The following is a 20,713-nucleotide window of genomic DNA, read 5'->3' as shown; positions in this document are numbered from 1 at the left end:
ATTTTCTTTCATACTGACTGCTATAATGCTTGGAAAGGGGACTTGCTCCTTAACTGAAGGGTGCAGGGCGAACGTGAACTGCTACTTTGTTGGCTGCAGCTTTCAAAATTTCTTTGGCGTGTGCGTGTTATCAATGGAGAAAATGCTGTGTCTCAAAGTCATGGACTTACTGCCTCATAGATGGATCCTGGTTCTCAAAAACAGCCACAGGAAGGACAGTCGACAACTTGGATGGATTTATGGTGGCCCCACTCAAAAATACTGCGTTTTAGAAAACTAATACAGTGAACTGGAATTTAGTCAAATTAATAAATTTGTATACAGGATAAAATAGTCTCCTCATAAAGCAGTCATTGGAAGACACTCTTGAGCTTGTTCCACTGATGTTTATTGAATCTACAACACACTGAATTTCACATAGTACTGTTTCAACTGCATCTCTGCTCCAAAGTTTAACTCTGTAAAGAACCATTCTTTTAAGTTTTAAAATGCTCGATGCTGCTCATTTTAAAATCCTGTCAATGAGTTTGCAAGGTTGAAAAATCTGATGAGAGAATACTTAAGTGACCATCAAGAAAAGCGAGAGACAAGGTGGTAATATCTTTTATTGGCCCAACTTCTATTGATAGAGACAAGCTTTCAAGCTGCACAGCGCTTTTCTTTAGGTCTGAGACACTCTGAGTACCTTTCCCAGACCTAAAGAGCGCTGTGTAGCTTGAAAGCTTGTCTTTTTCACCAACAGAAGATGGTCCAATAAAAGATATTACCTAGTCCACCTTGTCTTTCTAAATTCTGGGACCAACACAGCTACAAAACAAAAATACCGCAAACATCAAGAAAAATGAAATTTTCAGGCTTAATGAGTTTTACAAATCAGACATTGAAGGAACATAGAATATTGGAGTTTTGTAACTAGAAATGTACCTTTTCAAAGTCAAAAAAGCAAATTACGATAAGTGCACTGAAGAGAATCGTCACGATCTTTTGAACATTCCATGGAAGGTAACAGGAATATTCATCTCCACTTCAGCCCTGGCAACTTCACTCATATCCTTTGCATTCAGGATCAGTAGATAGGCAGGCTTCTGTCCTGCGCCAGGGTTAACAATTACACTCAGAACGACACCTAGCAAGCAGAAGTAAATATGATTTATATAAACAAAAAACACATGGCACACTAGGCTCTAACGCGGGCACCCGCTAACCTGTGAGTGGCAAAACTATCAGTTACTTCCAGAATCCTGGCAGAGCATAGCTATTACTAAAAGCATGGAGGCCATAAAACTGTTATTGAAAGGAAAAGGCTTTTCCTCTTCAGAAAGCATTCTGGATTTTTACTTGCTTTTCCAATAAGCCACTGCTTTTCTGATTTCTGAGGCAGGTTCGCTATAGCATGGCAGCTGCAGCCCAATTGTATACAATGTTTTAAAAGCAGAGCTTTATTCTCAAGGTGACCATAAAAATGATATTGTAAGATCCTGTGACAATTGACCCTCAGTAGAATTCATATCACATTAGAAGTAGAAAGGGAAAATTATTTGCCTTATAATTAAGGCTAAGATTTTGTCATGCATATTTTTAGTAAAAGTCACAGACAGGTCACGGGCAATAAAGAAAAATTCATGGAAGACCGTGATCTATCCGTGACTTTTACTAAAAATATGCATGACAAAATGGGGAGCTGCAGGGTCCCCACGCCACTGGGGGCTCCAAGCTCAGAGCATCCCCGCCACCTGCGGTAGCTCTGCTTGGAGCTCCAGGGCACCCCTGCTGGCTGCGGTGCTCCATGATCCGGTGCTGCGGGGTTGGCATGGGTGGCAGGGACCCTAGAGCTCCCAGATGCCGGGGGCTCAAGTCACAGAAAACTCAACATGAAAGTCATAGCCCTACTTTAATTCTACTTTTCTGATCCTCACTTCTGGGCTGAAGTGCAAGATAGGCAGAACTCCCCTACCACTTAAGATTTTTTTTTTTGGCAGCCAGTCGAAGCAGGGTAGAGCATGAGACGTGAAGGCCCTATTTCCTTCTGCCTATCACTCCGTTGAGTCCAACTAGCCCTCTTCACTGAGTTTCAATCTGCCTCCATGCAAGTGGCAGGAACTGCTGACAGTGTCCTTAAACTCAGGCACTGGTACATTAAGCCCACATGCTGATAGCAGAGTGCCACAGCAATACTGAAACATGAGAAACAAGCACCTGGTGCAAAGAAACAAAAATACTGATGCATGGAAAACAAAGTCACTAAGATACCAAAAAATTATCAGTGACTCCTGGGGGCAGAGACAGGTGCTGCAGCACCAAAGAACAATGTCAAAACTCTTAGGACAAAGTCTGTAAAAATGTAAGCACTGAACCAGAGCTGATGTTCTCCTAATTCCGGAAAGCACGCAAGTGTGTGCTTAAGTTCCATTTAAGTAAATAGCAGTTAAGCATATGCGTAAATGCTTTCGTGAATTGAGCACATAAATGGAATCAAAATTTCACCCACTAAGTCAATGGGAGATTTAACTGTTGACTTCAATGGGGTCAGGATTTCCCCCAATGTCTTTTAACCGTATTTTGGGAGACAGGATGATACAGGAAACCATCGGGATAGCTCCTTACCTTTACTAGTGCTGCTGCTGACACTCAGTATTGGGGCCAGGAGTATGGCTGCACAGAGCCAGCTTGCATTATGCCTTGTGCAAGTGGGGTGCTTTGCATCCTACACGTACACAACCACTAAACTCACTCCTCTCCCCCCCACATTAAAACTATAATGACATTTGTTCTTAGGTTTATACTTTCATAAAACTCTGCTATTGGAATTGCTTTTAATATTGTAATTCCTGATAGAAATGCTCAAGAGCAGGGACAAATTCACAACACCTTAAACTCTTGCTTCCTCAGTCTTGGCCTCTGGTCTATTTTCAGAAACTCCTCCCAATTGTTTAGACAGTTCTGCTTCACAGTAATGAAAACAACCCTTGTTTGGGGCACACTTTGAGTGCCTCAGTGTTGTTATGGCACTTCGCTGCTTGATGCCTCTCTTTCACTCGGCAATTTATTGACTGTCCATCTAAAGGACTTGACATTCAAGATAGCTCTGGGTCCCTGGGTCAGTGGATACAAACTTATAAAAGAATCTAATTGAACAAAAATAAACATAATCTAAAATCATTTACCGTCATCCTCTTCCAAGGCGTCTGGATGTGAAACAAAGATAGGCTCTGATGGATATGAGTCTGGTTCCTGCCACACCCAAGTCTCTTTCGTTTTAACATTCAGCTTACAAAGCTGCAAAAGGGAGAAAAATCATCTCAGTACTGTTCCTTGTTAATTTTGCCTTAAAATAACATGCCTTAAGTCAAACGTGTCCTCATCAGAATATCAATATTTACCCTGTCTGGAACAAAGTGATTCAATCCAAGGCCATATGCATACGTATAGGGTTTTCCAGCATATTTCTTATAATTGATTTGTGGAAACTCAAAGGCTAGAAAATGAGAGCACACATTTGCTGGGATTAGTGGGTTTTGGATTTAGTAAACTGCTTTTGCTGCCTCTGGCTGAGGTTCAGAATTAACATCTTACCTTGGCGAGCCCCAGAGAAAAGAATCTCTGGTTCCAACCAGATGGTTTCATCACTGTGCAGAGTTGCAGTTGCTGTTGTGTAGGGCAAGGTGACTAAATTCTTACCCGTGTCGGCCTAGAACAAAGAAGCAACAGGTTTTGAGAAACAAAGAAACAACTGCATTCCAAACGCTGTTTATTTTCTGCATTTTTGCACCACACACAGTCTAATGTTTATTTTTTTTTGCACACCTGCAATGCAGTTAGTGACGTACAGTAACTCCTCGCTTAACGTTGTAGTTATGTTCCTGAAAAATGCGACTTTATGCAAAACGATGTTAAGCGAATCCAATTTCCCCATAAGAATTAATGTAAATGGGGGGGGCTAGGTTCCAGGGAAATTTTTTTCGCCATACAAAAGACATTCTATACATATACAGTATACGTTTTAAACAATTTTAAACAAACCGTTTAATATTGTACATGGCAATGAATGAGTGTGAAGCTTGGTTGAGGTGGTGGAGTCAGAGGGTGGGATATTTCCTAGGGAATGCCTTGCTGCTAAATGATGAACTAGCACTCGGCCGAGCCCTCAAGGGTTAATACGCTGTTGTTAATGTAGCCTCACACTCTACAAGGCAGCATGGACTGAGGCAGGAGGGAGGAAACACAATAGATGCAGGGCAGTAGCTACAAACACTTCCCTGCAAAAACTGAACATGATGAGCCCACGCTATCCAGCTGGAGCGCACCACTCCCTTCTCCTGACAGCACATGCACGGCTGCACACGTGCTGACTTTCCAAAGTGCTGGGGGATGCATGCATGAGAGAGAGAGAGAGAGAGAGAGAGAGAGAGAGAGAGAGATGTGCATTGCCCCTTTAAGTACACTGACCCCACTTCAAGTACATTGCTCTTTTAAGCAGATCAGCCGGTTCAGACAGTCAGCAACAGCTTCCAACAAGCTCCCTCCGTTCTGTCCCAGAGCCCTGTCCCCCTCTTCCGCTTTGTGGAGAGGGGGTACGGAATGGGGGGACAGGAGCAGGGGGACATCCTGATATCAGCACACACACACACACACACGCACTGCAAGCAGGAAGCTCCTGGGAGCAGCTCCAAGGCAGAGGGCAGGGCAGGAGCAGCACGGCAGGGAGGAGGGACAGCTGAACTGCTGCTGGGCCGTACAGGGAATTTAGGGGCGCTGATGGGGATGGGGACCTGCCAGCTCCCCCTGGTGCTAATCCCCACGAGGAGGGGCTGCTCTTCCAGAGAATCCTGCAAGCAGTGGACAAAGCAGGCAGCTGCCAAACGACATTATAAGGGAGCATTGCACAACTTTAAACAAGCTTGTTCCCTAATAGATCAGCAACGTAACAACAAAACAATGTTAACTGGGACAAAGTTAAGTGCGGAGTTACTGTACAGTAGAACCTTGCTAAGCAGCAAAATTTATAATTCACCGACACAAAATGGCTGTCTCTTCCCGTTTCTCAGTTAACACTTAACAGCAAGGTGCTTTAATGAGAGCTCATCTCCATAAGACTTCATTAGTTTTACAAAACATATAACTGTATATTTCCCAGCATACTATGAAGTCTCAGGACAGAAATGAAACTAAGATATAGTTCCCAAAACAAATAAGCGAAGTACAACCTGCAGTTCAGTATCCTTGACTTTTCAGTTGGGATTTACCGGCTCATTTTCCCAACTCATGAATTCACACGGGTTTCCCATTGGCTAGTATAAATTTATAAGGCTCTGCTGCACTATATCTGATCATGAGCAAAATCCACATTTTGTTTTCCTTAAAAGAATGAAAACAAAGAGAAAGCTGGGGCCAAATTTTGGTCTGTTATTTAAGTGTGAATCAGGAACCAATGGATTTACATTGGCATGAGATCAGAATCAGGCCACTGGTCCTTAGGAGAGAGGTTTCACAAAGAGAAGTTAGGTACCCAATGTTCACTGAAAGGCCATGGAACACAAGGGCCTAATTCTTCTTGAGAATCTTCCCTAAAGTTATCCTGAGGTAATTAAGTGCTGACATATGTACATGTATGTTTTAATTAAATTATATGAGGTGTATGATATATAGTGCCACTGAAATTCACTGCTTTGAGGCCAATTTACTTGATTGGAAGTATCACCCCTGTCTGTTCTCAACACAGTCAGGATTGAGAGCAAAGATTAGTTTTAAAAATCATCTAGAACAATAAGGGTGAAATGTAAGGGTCTCTGCTTTACAAAATCTATTTGGGGTGGGGGGCACAGGAGAAGCAGATGCACAATGGACCTCAGCACTCTGTTAGCCAGGGAAATTAGCTCTGCAGCCATAGGTGCTGGACCGTGGGGTTCTGCTGCACCCCTTGGCTTGAAGTGGTTTCCATTATATTCAAGGTTTACAGTTTGGTTAAAAGACTCTCAGCACCCCCCGCTATAAAAATTGTTCCAGCACCTGTCTGCAGCTACTCTGAAGATAGTGGATTAGAAGGGAGCAGTAGGACAAACTTGTCCAACATAAGCTGCTTGGTGTGTAAATTCAGAGGCCACAAACCTTGTGTTGAGGCTGGTCGTGTCAGAATCCCAACACCAGACCAGGGGCTGGGAATGGATTTCATCCAGAAATTCACTCCAGCTGTGTCTGCTCTCTGCAAATACTCTAGCAAACAAGATGGCTGACAAATTATTCACCCAGCTCCAATCAACATACTACACCTCCTGGAAAACAGCCTATTACACTGCTCTACAGCCAAAATGCTTCTGAAATAAATGTAGTCAAACTTTACTAATTCTGGGTCACTGAGAACGAAAATGATGCTTAAAATTGTTGATTGGCTCTAGTTTTCAAGATAAGCTATTGGGTCAGTATATACGACCCTTGACTTGGGAATGGTGGAGGATAAGTGAGTTATAAAGGGAAGGGATCTCAATTTAAACCAGAAATGACTAAAATACATCTTTGACTGGATCTATGAATAAATCTATGACTGGGTTTGGACAGTACTTGCTTTTTAGGCAAAACAATGAACGATGAAATCTGAAGCTGGTATTGCGTCATACATTATATGAATTGCATCATGTTATTCCTAGAAGTCATGGATGATGCAATTATAACGATACATACATCACTCTGCTGAACAAATTGCCCTATATCAGCTCTAGAAATCATACAGTGTCGTGCTCTCTTATTTGTCAGTGTTTGATTTGGCAAAGGGACACATTTCTGTTTAGCCAAAGTGAGCAGAGATGCCTCGTACTTCTGTGAACAGTGCAGATAACTTCTGCTATGTTTGTAGTGAAGTGACTTTTGCATCACAAAAGCTCAGTATAACCACTATGGTTAAGAAAGCCTATCACCTTTATTTTGGCTGCAAAATTGGAGATCAGGACAAGAGGTGGGCCCCACACATATGCTGCAACACTTGTGCAACAAATCTTCGCCAGTGGTTGAACAGGAAAAGGAAATCTATGCCTTTTGCAGTGCCAATGATTTGGAGAGAGCCAACAGATCATACCAGCAATTGTTACTTCTGCATGGTGCCTCCATTTGGGAAAGGTGTGTCAAAGAAGAAAAAGTGGATTGTGCATTATCCAAACATTCCATCAGCTATACGCCCAGTACCCCACGGAGAAGGACTGCCGGTTCCTGATGCACCAGAATCATTCTCACTTGAGTCAGACGAGGAAGAGGAAGAGGATGAAACTTCTGGTCCTGAATCATCAATGTCACAGGACCCACATTTTCTCCCATCCTCCTCCTCTGAACCACACCTCATAATACAAGGTGAACTGAATGACCTTGTCAGGGATTTGGAACTACCCAAGAGTAAAGCAGAGCTGTTGGGCTCCAGACTACAGCAGTGGAATCTCCTGGCAGGTGATGTTAGGGTTTCCATGTTCCGTGACTGTCAAAAGGCTCTTGTCCCATTCTTCTTCATGGAAGGTGATCTTGTAGCCTGCAGCAACATTGATGGTGTGATGGCAGCCCTCAACATCGTTCACGATCCAGATGAGTGGAGACTGTTCATTGATTCATCGAAGACGAGTCTTAAAGCTGTTTTACTGCATAATGGCAATGTTTTGCCATCAATTCCAGTTGGTCATGCAGTCCATATGAAGGAACCTATGACAACATGAAACAACTTTTGAGGTGCATAAACTACGACCAACATCAGTGGCAGCTTTGTGGCGATTTGAAGGTTATTGCTCTCTTGCTTGGTCTGCAGATTGGATACACAAAGTACTGCTGTTTTCTCTGCGAATGGGATAGTCGTGCAAGAGATTCCCACTACATCAAGAAAGATTGGCCACTCCAACAGTCATTGGAACCTGGGAGGAAAAGTCTTCAGCATCCACCACTTGTTGAATCAAGGAAGATTTTGTTACCACCCTTACACATCAAGCTGGGTCTGATGAAGAACTTTGTCAAGGCCATTGACAAAACACAAGCAGTTTTCAAGTACCTCCGCGGAAAATTTCCAAGGTTAAGTCAAGCTAAGATAAAGGAAGGTGTCTTTGTTGGTCCTCAGATTCGTGAACTTCTTCGAGATGATGCATTTGACCATGCACTGTGTGGCAAGGAAAAGACAGCATGGAAAGCCTTCCAGTTAGTGGCAATAAATTTTCTTGGAAACAACAAGGCAGATAACTACAGGTTGTTGGTGGGAAACCTCCTCAAGGCATACAAAAGCCTTGGTTGCAACATGTCACTAAAGATACATTTTTTGCACTCTCATCTAGATTTTTTTCCACCAAACTGCAGAGCAGTGAGCGACGAGCACGGCGAGCGATTTCACCAGGAGATTGCAACAATGGAGAAACGCTATCAGGGCAAATGGAGCCCATCAATGCTTGCAGACTATTGCTGGACAGTGACAAGAGATGCTCCATTTAATGAATACAAGAGACAAGCCAAGAAGCGCCGAGTAGACACTGAATAGGATTAAACTACGTACATAACAGGTTTTTGCCTTTTGTTTCATAATAAATTCTATTTATATAACCCTTTTGCTGATTTTTAAAGTGTTACATAAACAGGACAGGTGAAATATTATCATGTAAAGCAACCATAAACACATGAAAAGACCTCGGTTTACAATTTATGATTAAAACTCTACTATCTACACAATATACATAGACATAAAATGTAAAAACTTAAATATCTTAGAAACAGCGTTTTAATGGTCATCTTTGAATTCAGCACATCAAAATACATAATAAATAGCACATTTTATCTCTGAAGCAGACGACTTCTCAAAAATTGTAGACCAGTGTTATGGAAGAACTGCACTTACACCTTACACTTCTCTAACTTGGAAAGCAATACATGGGAACTTTCTGTGGGACAGACACTGTTAGAAAGTGCTGGGTAGTTTTCTATTTGTATGAAGACAGATTTTTAAGGGGTTTTTCCTTCAAAAGAAATGTAAACTCAGTTAGACTGAAAACAGTCTGCAACAGATTTGCAGGAGCCAGGGAGGCTGTCGCATTTCAGAGAACTGAATGTAGTTAAACTTCCCGACGTGCATAGCCCAGTCAAACTGTTACCTTGTCAATGTTTAAGGGAAGGACATATCTACGAGCTTCGGGCTGAGGAGCTTTTTCTGCATGTTTCTTCACTTCTTCCCAATTGGACCGCAAATTGGCTAAGTACAGATAATTGTAAACAAACTCAAACCTGCACAAAGATAGAATCAGAAATAAGAGCCAGAACAATTGTGTGTCATTTTAGAGAGAAGAGGTCAAAATGCACGTGTTCATTCCCACGCCCGCAACAAGGGAACAGCAAGATCTGTTAGGGCTCCTGATGCAGTGTTCTTTGGGGGGATGTTGCGTGTGCACAGCACTGTTCTCTAATGGATGGAATTAAGAACTGTTCTGCTGCATGTCACAGGCTCTATAGAGTTAGCTGCTTTTGGAGCAGGATAATCCCACTTCTGCACTTGCTGTCACCATGAAGTTTTGAGTGGCCATGGTGCAGAATCACTGCTGGAAAGTTAAAGTCTATGCTGACAGATTTATTTCTGTATTTCTGTGACTATTGCCTATCATCCTGACAAAATTAATCCAGATTTGTGCCCACTGGACTAGCAGTAGCAGAGGTATTTCAACAATTAATACCATTTACTAAAGTTAACAGTGAACTGAAAGCACTGGTAAATCAGTTATAAAAACTTCACAAAATCCTCCGCACACACTAGTAACTGAACATCTGTGTAAACCAAAAGTGATCAATATGAACATTCTGAAAGAAGATAGTTAAAAATCAGGTCCTGCTTTAAGCCCTGACCCTGGAAGCTGATTCCCCACAGACAGATCCCATTTCTTGTGGGTCAGCTTGGGGGAATCAGAGCCTTACTTCATTGCTAATACCTAAGTGCCCTGCAGGAACTGACATAAAAAAGTAAGATTTTTCACATATTGTAATGAAACAGTCACACAGCCACAAAATTCTATCACTTTCAGGAAAATAATATTTTGCTTTTAAAAATTAACATTTGCCCTGAAACCCAGTTATTTTTTAGTCTGAACAAAAAAATCAGTCTGCCAACTTATTTTCCTTAACCAGATCACAGCATCGCAGTACTTTATGAGGAGATGTCACTTCAGCTTTCTGCTTTAAAACTGATTATACTTAGATACTTCCAGGTCAAAATTATGAAGGGCTGGGCTACACTACACAGTTAGGTTGACATAAGGCAGCTGGGGCTCCTCACCTCCCTGCCTGCTGGGAGGCAGGCAGCCTTGTCAATTTCATGAATGGATGAGCCATGAAATTGACAAGGCTGCCCAGCTCCTGGTGGGGAGCGGGTGGGGGGTATGGGAGGCCCAAGAAGCGAGGGCAGCTGGACCCCACTCCTTGGGGGCAAGAAGCCCGGGGCAGCTTCCAGCAGGGAATGGGGAGGGGAGAAGCACCAGGCAGCTTTCCTCGCTCCCAACGGAGAACAGGGACCAGATGGTGGGGCAGCCCTCCAGGAGCCCGGGAGACTGTGGGGCAGCTGAGCTCCTGGCAGGCGGCTGCCAGCGGAGCTGAGAGACTGGGCTCTTAGGTCAGTGGAAATGCTCCTTGTGAGGACGTGCACCACCAACCCAAGAAGGGTAGTGTGGACATGCACTACCGCAGTAATTATCAAAGTGGCTGTAAATCGACTTAATATAGGTCGACTTGCATTTCCAGTGTAGACATACCCTCAGTGTAGTGGTTATCCCTGGTTCCTTAGAAAACAAACTTGTTGCTGGATTATCCAGACAAGCCAGGTATTTTTTCAGTCAGAATGGATTTATAGCCTTGGATGACAAAATCATCCATCCATTCCTGGTTTGCAATCCTACTCTGATTGAAGAAAATGACAAAAATCTCACTAATGTCAATCACCGAGAATCAGGCCCCAAATAATAGCAATTAGATACGGGAAAGACCCATTAGGTTGCCCATCCCATCCCCTTCTCAGTGCAAGATTTCTCTCAGCACATCTCTAGATTGTATTTACCAATAGCCCGGCCGGCAATCACTTGAGTGCCCTTACATACCCCTTCCAGGTGCAGAGATCCACAATAAGAAATCCATTGTCTTCATAGGTATTAATGTGATGGAAGAGGTTAAAGGCCGAGGTCCTGTATTTGATATTGAGGTATTTTCCTTTTTTTTTATCTGCTACATGAAGCCAGACCTGGAAAACAAAGAAGCATTTTGCTTTTGGCACATGAGAAATAGTGGTATATTTAACATGACACAACCTCACATGTGGCCAGTATGTAACAATGCAATGCAATTTCACTTACCCCCATGGTTTCATTAGACTCAAAGCAATCCATGTAGTTGGCTCCCCACAGACTCCAAGAAGAAAGGAATTTGAGCAGGTTAATTTTCACTGGTGTTTCCACAAACACTATATAGTTTGGAGTCAGCCCAAAGCTGTTCAGAAATACAGTTGGAGCTTGTAAGTTTGCTTGTGGTGATTTCTGACAACAGTATGTTTATACACAGAATGGTAGCTTGTCAAATAGTGGCTGCTTCATCTAAAAGTCAGTTTAATGTTATTGGAACATAATCCTCCTGATATCTGCAAATTCTTAATGTTAACTGTCGTTTACTGCATGCTTAGCAGTTCTGCTTCCCATGTATAAAACAGCAAACGCGTTTGAATAAACCATGTTTAAAAAAAACAATCAAACGTTGTACAAAATATATCTGTCCACATCACAGGACAATTATACCTTTTGTGTTATTTGCATAAATGACAGTGGGTTCTCTGCTAGAAATGGCTGTTTTCCAATGTGGCTCAAAGGTATGAAATACAGGTTTCACAGCAAGAAAGTCTCACTTTGCTGCATACAGAACTGGTTTATATATTTCACTGTGCTGTTTACAGAAGTGGCCTACAATTTACCTGTGCACATAAGAAGGTTTAAATCTATCGCTGCAAGGAAACTGCACAACCACATCGGACTTGTTCATTGGATCTTTCTTGTCTGAAATAAAAATAGTATTTAAATGATTATGGAAGCTGCCCCAGGAATGGCTCAGTAAGCCCATGCTACAAAATGTTAGCTAGGAAAGTTTTTGGCCTTTAACACGAGAAGTATTAGTCTCTGAAAATAACATGTACTGTCTTTTTAAAGAACAACATCTGTAAAAAGTTTCTTATAAAAATTTGTAGTTAGATAAGGAAGGGACAGAAAAGAAAAAATCAAATAAAAAAATCATCTGAATACTGAAAAATGATGCAATGTTCAAAGGTGACAGATTAATTCGGCACCTGAAGGGATTTCTACAGCCTGAATGTCTGAAGGGCACAGACATTGCTTTTAAGCAATACATAAACTAACCTGCTTGCAGTGGAGGGATCCGTACAATATTGTAGGCAATTGCAAAATTTTTTCCAAAGCAGTTGCCGATGTTATAAACCGTCCCATCATTTTCAATATGGGGGTGAGCAGTTACGCCATTGATTGAAACATATTTACAAAGGTCCACCTGAAGAATGAGAGAGAGAGGTGACTTGGGGTGAATCATAAGCTTTATCTGGAGGAGGTATATACTTATCATTATGAATGTAATGAAGTACTTGGCTTGGGAGTGTCCTGTTATTTTAGCTAAGGAATGTTCTCATTTCACACCTCGAGGTAAATCATCTACAAATATTTAGAGAAATAGCAGCAACGGCATGCACACAACTCCCATTTAAGTCAAGAGGAGCTCTGTACGTAGAACTGTGAGGTCCAAAGGCAAAGAGTTTAAAAATAAAAAACTGCTTTAATGTCTCACAGATAAGCTGTTGAAGATGGCATTCAGGTTAGAGACAGTTCTGCATCTCTCCACTTGGGGGGGTCAGAATCCTTCCCAAAACCTCTAGCTCTGATCAAAGAAACAACACACTAGATTCAATTCTTGGCCTTGACATAGAAATGTGATTTGTACCCTGCTGTAATCCCCCTATGAGCTACTGAAAGGTCCGCTAAATTGGGGATGGGGTGGAGTGGAGTGCCAGAAGAAAGTGAAAATGGAGGTGTGCTCATACTTCCATGCTGCAGTGGTATAAATGGGTGTAAGGGACCTGATCGTAATGTCTAAGATTAAAGCAGCCCCCTTCACCTTAACTCTGGTGCTACTTTCCAGGGTCTGCAAAGTCTGTATCAGCTCATGCACTCAGATTTGCAGGTGGCTGCACAGGAATATTGTTCTTGTGACAGCCATTACAAAAACAAAATATCCTGGCAAAACAGACAGCAAGCCAATAAGCACAACGATGGCTCCACCCGGGGGGCCAGAGACCAGCAGTACAATTGTGTGTCCAGTGAACATTTTGCCCTGTCACCAGAGCACTGGGACTCCATTAGCACATGGCTGAATGGCAGTCACTGGCTCATACTAAGGATTGCTCACTAGCTGTGTCTTCATTGCCATGCTACTCAAACGAGGTCCTACGGGGAGGATGGCTTTGGGATAAAGGCACTGAACTGGACATCTGACACAGACTTCCTGTGTGGACAAATCACTGAAGGGAGGACGGCACCCAACACCCACTGAATTTCATTGGATTTTGAGCACTCAACTCTGAGAATCCTTTGAAAAATGCCAGCCTTAGTCTCTGTGTGCCTCGGTTTCCCATCTCCAAAAAGAGGATGATAGAACAGATCCAGTTTTTTTTTACCCCATGAACATTTTTGACACAAACAAAAAATATTAATTTTTGTCAAAATGTCCATGGAAAATCTTTTATGTTTTTGGTGAAAACTGGAAATCAAAAGATGCTGACTGCAAATGTGGGTTGTAGTATGTCATGGGAGCTATGCTCCTCATATCCCTATTCTCCTATGTGGGCTGGACCCTCAAACTGGACTACATCTCCCATAATGCCTCACAGTCTCACTTTTTGGTGAGGAGAAGCTGTGGAACATGGAGTGCCTGGCTATGGTGCATTATGAGAGATGTAGTTCAACTGGGGATCCCAGCCCATAGAAGAAATGGAACCACGAGGAGCAAACTACAGCTTCCATGAAGCACCACAATGCTCATTTGTAGCCAAACTCTCAGTTTTCAGCTGAAAAGTTTAGGTTTTTGGCCAGAATATTTTGACATAAAAATGACATTTTCCATGGAAAGCAGACACTTTTTTATGAAACATGTAATTTTGTGGTGAAAACCCAATTTTCCATTGAAAAACAATTTCAATGGAAAATTTTAAGCCAGCCATAATAATAATAATAATAATAAAGAGGTGCAGTAAATTCATTGCTATTTGACGTGCTTAGATAATACAGTCTACAAGTACTTAGACAGATCGACAGCAGGTGCACCTAGCTTAGGGCCCAGTCTTGCAAACATGATTGGCATATTGCTTTCTGCTGTGAATAGGCCCATGGACATCACTGTTATCTGTAGAGTTGGCCTTTCATTTTTCATCAGCCATGGTCATGGATCCCAGTCACACTCCTCACCTGCACAGGTGTCTACTTTGGACATGAAGATGCACTTTGGTCACAGTTTGTAAGGCAGAATTTTAACAGAATCCTTTGATTTCAAGGGAGGAATTAATAAGAGGAGCAGAGAAAACTCTTTAAAACAAAGATCCTATTTCCATCTGCAAGCATGATGTAGGCAGCATGCTGTGAAGAGAACATTGTCCCATTTTCCATGATGCCTCAGAACCACTTTAATAAATGATCAAGCTAGTTGATATCATTATTAAAACTGCCCATTCCAGGTAATACCTTGGATATTACCCATCTGTAATGTGCTGCTGATAGTCTTCATTTTATTTTTCATTCCTCCACATTTTTAAATTCTTAGCCCTGGTCTACGCTGGGGGCGATCAACCTAAGTTACACAACTTCAGCTACGTGAATAACGTAGCTGAAGTCGATGTACTTAGATCGACTTACCGTGGTGTCTTCACCGCGGTGAGTCAACTGCTGCCGCTCCCGTCGACTCTGCTTGTGCCTCTCATGGCGCTGGAGTACAGGAGTTGACAGGAGAGGGCTTGGGGGTCGATTTATCACGTCTAGTCTAGACGTGATAAATCGATCCCTGCTGAATCGATCACTGCCCACCGATCCGGTGGGTAGTGTAGACATACCCTAAGTACAAATATCTACCTGCTTGATTGTCTCCAAAGTCTCTGGGTTAATCTTGGTGATAAAGTTGGTCTCTGTGCAGGCATAGTAATCTTCACCCACTGGGTACACATTAACCAGGGCATTATCAGTGACCTCCACACCTCTGAAGTATGAAAAAAACCTGGGCAAACAAAGTCAACAAATGATCAATGACAGTGGGGCTTTCAAACCATGACACCGAAAACCTGTCACTCTCCTACAACATGCAACTTTCTCAGTCACCTGGAAAATATGTTCTTGCATGGATCAGGGTAAGCACAGGTGCCAAATTCAGTTATCACGATTCTTTTCTCAGTCATTGCTCTTACATAAGCATCAGTCCGAATGAATCTAGAGAAAGCAAAGAAATAGAAGGGATGTAATGGACATGATGACAAAAATGGCTACAGTGTTATATAATGAAACAACAACTAATCCCTAAAATATTTAAATGAAACTTGATGTGAAGTTTAAAGAGCTGAGTTTCATAAACATATTTCTGCTATCAAGAGGGTCATGTCACATTTCAAGAGTATACAACTCTGAAACCTGCTTCTCTCTCTTCCCAAATGCTCAGACATGGGAAACACCTGGGAAGTTGATGACCAGGTAAACTGGAACCCGTCTTAGATTTTGACTTCAATGGGAATTTTGCCTAAGGACTGCAGACTTGAGACTTTTCTTAGTGGTTTTCCAGAATGGCATCAGTCATGTCTTCCTTGCAAGCTCAGATGTCCTATTCAGACCTGGACAGAGGTTTTTTTCCTCGGAAAGTCTCAACTTTTCAACAAAAAATGGAAACCCCCAAACTGAATTATTTTTTAAACTGTTCAGTTTTCAGTTGAATTTTTTTGGTTTTTGGCAGATTTTGCCTGACCAAAACCCACAGAATGTTCAGTTTTTGGTTTTCTCACACACGCACACACGGAAAACAGACACTCTCCACTAAAAATGCCTTCTGTTGAAAAATGTTTCAATGGAAAATTTTCAACCAGCCCTAATCATCTTGTATCCTGGATTGATCAGCTTGAATGCCAGTCAAGTCTCTGGACCTTCAATATCAAACAAATGCTGATCCTGCCAAATTGAAACAGGTACTTATATACTTTGTTGAATATAAAGTGGCAGTAAATTTTGGGTGCAAGCATAGAACCCCTGATTAAGAACGACAACAGTGTTCTACAGTAATGGTCCAAAACTCTGCACTAACAAGAGGCTAAGCTACAGGGTTTTGACCATTGCTGTAGGACATTGCAACAATTTTCACAGAGGACTTTATTTAAGTAAAGGAAGGCAGATTTGTCTAGTGATTAAAACCTGGGATTGAGAATCATGAGTCCTAGCTCTGTCACTGACTCAGAGGAAGTCACTTAACTTCCTTCTTTACCCATTCTCTCATCTGTAAAATGATCCACTTGCAAAATGCAAGTATTCTGTAATCTTTAAATGGAAAGTGTTATGTTGGTGCTAAGCATAAATATGATGATGTTACCATTATTAACAAATTATAATAATCCCAGCATTAGAGATCTTACAATCAGCTAACCGATTTGAAGTCAAGGTGAATCCTGCAGGCGTCAGAGGGCAGAATGTGGCCCTAACATTTTGTATTTTATCTCTTTATATTTGCTTTGATGTTTTGCACTTACCTGCGATGGTATGTGACATGTCCCTCCTTAAAGTCAAATTTATGAAGAAGCGCTTGGCCATCAAACAAATGATAAAATGGTTCCGAACCAACTTCAAATAAGCCAGGCCCACATCTAAGCAGACTGCCTGTAAGCCATATGGGAATCCTGCCTATAGGAAAGGTAATCGAGAGGTAATTTTGTGAATGCTAATTCCAAGTGCACCATCCTTCTTTCAATCTGAGTTCTCCCTATGTTTATTAATCTCTTCTTTTAACAAGGAATACTGGGCTCTTTCAATGTCTGAGATCAGTTTTTTTCTTATTCTGCAGACTTAATAGAATAAACCCAAGTATGGAACTAAATAAATCAGCAAATTGTTATTATGCAAAGGAGCAGATTTTGTTTTTTAATGTAGAAGATTTTTTTTAATATCTATTGAATTCCAATCTCTTTCCACCTCCTCTTCAAGTTTTAAAAACGAAAGGAACTTAGAATTTAGTATAAGAGTGAGCTATGGATTTGAATTCTCAATTAAAACTACACCTCTACCTCGATATAACGCTGTCCTCAGGAGCCAAAAAATCTTACCGCGTTATAGGTGAAACCGCGTTATATCAAACTTGCTTTGATCTGCCGGAGCGCAAAGCCCCGCCCCCCCGGAGCACTGCTTTACCACGTTATATCTGAATTCGTGTTATATCGGGTCACGTTATATCGGGGTAGAGGTGTATAATGATCTTCCATTATACAGGATCCCAAGTCACCTTACAAACCTAACTAGTCTGATTTACAACTTTATAGAGGGATTACTTCATCCACCACGGAAATACAGCCTCCTCTGAGGTGAAACGCAGCAACTACTTAAGATTGCACAGTAATACCACACAATAGTTCTGGACAAAAGGTGAAGAAGAATACTGCACACGTGTTAAGATGCAAGAGAAATTTACAGGCAGAATGCCAATTTTAAGAAGAACATTGCTCTCAAAGCTGGCGTGTGACAGCAGAGTTACCATCCCTGTTCTTACAGAAATGCCATGGGATCATTAAATGACCACAAGAGGTCAGGTTTTATGTCTCTGAAAGATGTTACCTCCAGCAGTCCAGTGCTTCCTAACAGCATACCGGGCCATGCATTATTTCAGTACTGACTCTCAGAAAAGAATGTGACCTATGGAACTGTCAGTATTATTTCTTCAGCTGTTAGGTGTTCCTACAGGTCTGTCCTGGTAATGACTCAGCTTGATTAAGAGATCTGATGGGATCACAGCACAGGGTGTAAAGGGAAATTGGGCTTGTCCAGCAGCACCTGCTTCCACTACCCTGAGATGTACAGGCCACTGTACTTCCTGCCCCTGTGACATGTTTAACCCATTTACCTCACAGTGCAGCACCCCGGGATCAGGTGAGCAGCATGCAGTGACCCTGGGGAGAAGCGCTGGGTTCCGAGGAAGCGTGAAAGGAAAGCGTTAGAAATGCACAAACCTGTGACATGAGCAGTTACTGGTGCAGCCAATTCCTCCACGGTCTCAAAAAGCTTCTTGTATCCACCAGCTGGGTGCTCAATTCTGAAAGGTTTTAAGAAAGCTTAGATAAGAGCTCTGGAAATGTGTCAGAGTTACAGGGCTTTGTTTCTAGATGGGATAGTTTCTGACTCACACACACAAACTCTTAACAAAGCTGCACATAGCTCAGTGGTTTGAGGAGAAGCAGTGGCCCTCAGAAGAATGAAGGTTTGAATGGAACAGAGGGGAAGCCTGATGAGCTGCATTAACTGATTAAAAATAACACAGAGACTCTGAAGAAAGAGAGTGAGCGTCATCATGTGACTTCACTGCTGGGCATCAGATCTGAACTAATGTTTGTGAATGCCTCAGCCCCCGGTGGCTGCTCTGCAACAGGCCAAAGCCCTAATACTATTGGCAATGGAAGAGAAACCCTGAGGTCAGGGAAGGGGGCTGTGATTTTAGTGCCAAGAGTCACAAGTTCTATTTTCCAGGCCAGCTGTTTGCTGCCAACTGTAATGTGTGTGTCTGGCTAAGAATCATACACTTGATTCTCCTCCTGCCAAGTACAGACTACAATATCCAAGGCACTCTAAATATAGACTATACTCCGCACTGCACTGCCCTGCCCTCTCATCCAGAGGTGCAGACCAGCCTCCTGCCCCCCCTCCCCAGACTGTAACCCCCCATAACCATCTGCACACCCACATTAGCATAGATAGAATATACTGCACCCCTAAACACAGACTGAAATTCCTCCCCGACTCTGATGCAGCTCGCTCTCTAGGACCTGGTCACCTTCTCTCAGTGCTACTGTAATGTTCCCCCTCTGTGTTCCCTGATGCATTAAGGATGCAAGTCTGCTACAGCCAACTGCTACAGAGCGTGTTGTGGAGACTTATGCTTTCAGCTCTGGAGGTCCCCTGTCAGTCCCTGCTTATGACAACTATCACATTGCTCCTTAGAGAGCCGAGTGCTGAATTATTCCCATATACTGCAACTTCTGAAGTGGGTTTCCATTTCTGAGAATCTAACAAGCTGCAACAAGATGCTACGTGCAATAATCACAGTAGGTATGTTCAGGTATCTAGTAAATCCAGCAGATCCAGCTGCACCATGGAGGAGGGAGCCAGACAGTGTAACTCCTTCCCCCAATACTCCCCATAGGAGGGGAGAGCTGATATCAGGCTTCATATGCCCCCCCACTTCAGCCATCTGAATTTGGGGAAGAAAATCTCCTGGGAGGAGCCAGCCAGTAGGAGCAGCGATAAGCAGCTGTAGCAGGCACCTTCAGAAGTTGGTGGCATCATCAGCACCCAATAGATTTCATTGGGAAAACTCTCCCCTGTGCTGACTGGCTGTTTGCTTCCCCCTTTCCCCGCAGTCTCTTCCCTTCAGCCTCCCTCCATGCTCCCCTTCCCTTAGTATCATCTCCCTTCTTTTCTCTGTCTGGTTAGCTAATTCCCTCCCAGCAAAACTCCACCAAATAAGTTTAAAAACAAACAATCAAACAATCATGGCACTAACTTGATATCTGCATCCTATTACATTGCTTCCTCCGCTCATGTGCTTTATCTCCCTCGCCTTCCATCCCCCTCCCCCCCGCATGTCTGTGTCCTCTATTTAGAGAGAAAGCTATTCAGGGCATGGACAGTCTGCTACTCTGTACAGTGCCTAGCACAAAAAGGGGCCCTTCCTGAGAACGGGGGCTCCAGGGGCTATTGTAATACAATTACTACATTAATAATAAGCACCGAGTCTCTAGTCCAGAGAAAAGCCTATAGGGATACTCACTGGCTGGACATTTTCTCCCTGATCAAGGATTTGAGCTTTCCAGAGCCAACTGCGAAGCGTGGAAGTCAGAACTATGTGCTGGGTATTTATATGAGTGGTAAGTCCTACTGAAGGGAGAAATAGCTTCAAGGAAATCATCCCAACCAATCAGCTTGTACCAGGGAACAGAAGTTGCTTTCACCACTGAAATCCTCCTGACCCTTTATTTATTATTTGTATTGCTGTTCACACAACAAAGTCTTTGAATGTTTTCCAGAGACCTAATTCCTTCCCAAGCAGAAATGGATTACAAAGAAACAAGAAGGGAAAGAGAGTGCATTTGAGTCACACAGTCTGTAACGTGCTCTGCCCTTCACCACCACCTCCAGTCAGACTGGCTCTGTGCATGGCGCTGCTGGATCTGAGCAGCAAGGAAACAGTCTCCCAGTGCACAGCTGAGGGACAAAGAATTCTCTCTCTCTACCCCCCAGGGAGTCTTTGTGGTCCTGTGTATCAGGCACTAGACCAGGCATCAGGAGATCATGGATTCTCTTCCTAGCTTTGCCACTGACCTGCTGTGTGACCTTGGGCAAATCTCTTCATTTCTCTGTATCTGTGACCCTGTCTGTAAAAGGAGGATAACATCACTTACTTT

General features: G+C 42.7%; 1 protein-coding gene across 1 annotated transcript; it reads right to left on the bottom strand.

Annotated features, from left to right (window-relative positions):
• Positions 1 to 366: 366 nt before the first annotated feature.
• Positions 367 to 20,142, bottom strand: RPE65 (retinoid isomerohydrolase RPE65). The gene is made up of 14 exons (XM_054037661.1): positions 20,080 to 20,142; positions 18,266 to 18,348; positions 16,799 to 16,949; positions 15,393 to 15,500; positions 15,150 to 15,291; positions 12,381 to 12,528; positions 11,942 to 12,023; positions 11,334 to 11,466; positions 11,082 to 11,221; positions 9,099 to 9,228; positions 3,574 to 3,688; positions 3,381 to 3,475; positions 3,165 to 3,276; positions 367 to 1,126 (listed from the first exon to the last, which is right to left on the bottom strand). The coding sequence occupies exons 1-14, from the start codon at positions 20,088 to 20,090 to the stop codon at positions 975 to 977; spliced, it is 1,602 nt and encodes a 533-aa protein (XP_053893636.1). The 5' UTR covers positions 20,091 to 20,142; the 3' UTR covers positions 367 to 974.
• Between the last annotated feature and the right edge of the window lie 571 nt (positions 20,143 to 20,713).

Source organism: Malaclemys terrapin, chromosome 8, assembly GCF_027887155.1.
Source record: "Malaclemys terrapin pileata isolate rMalTer1 chromosome 8, rMalTer1.hap1, whole genome shotgun sequence".
Lineage (NCBI taxonomy): Eukaryota > Metazoa > Chordata > Testudines > Emydidae > Malaclemys > Malaclemys terrapin.
This window is presented reverse-complemented; position numbering and strand designations above follow the sequence as displayed.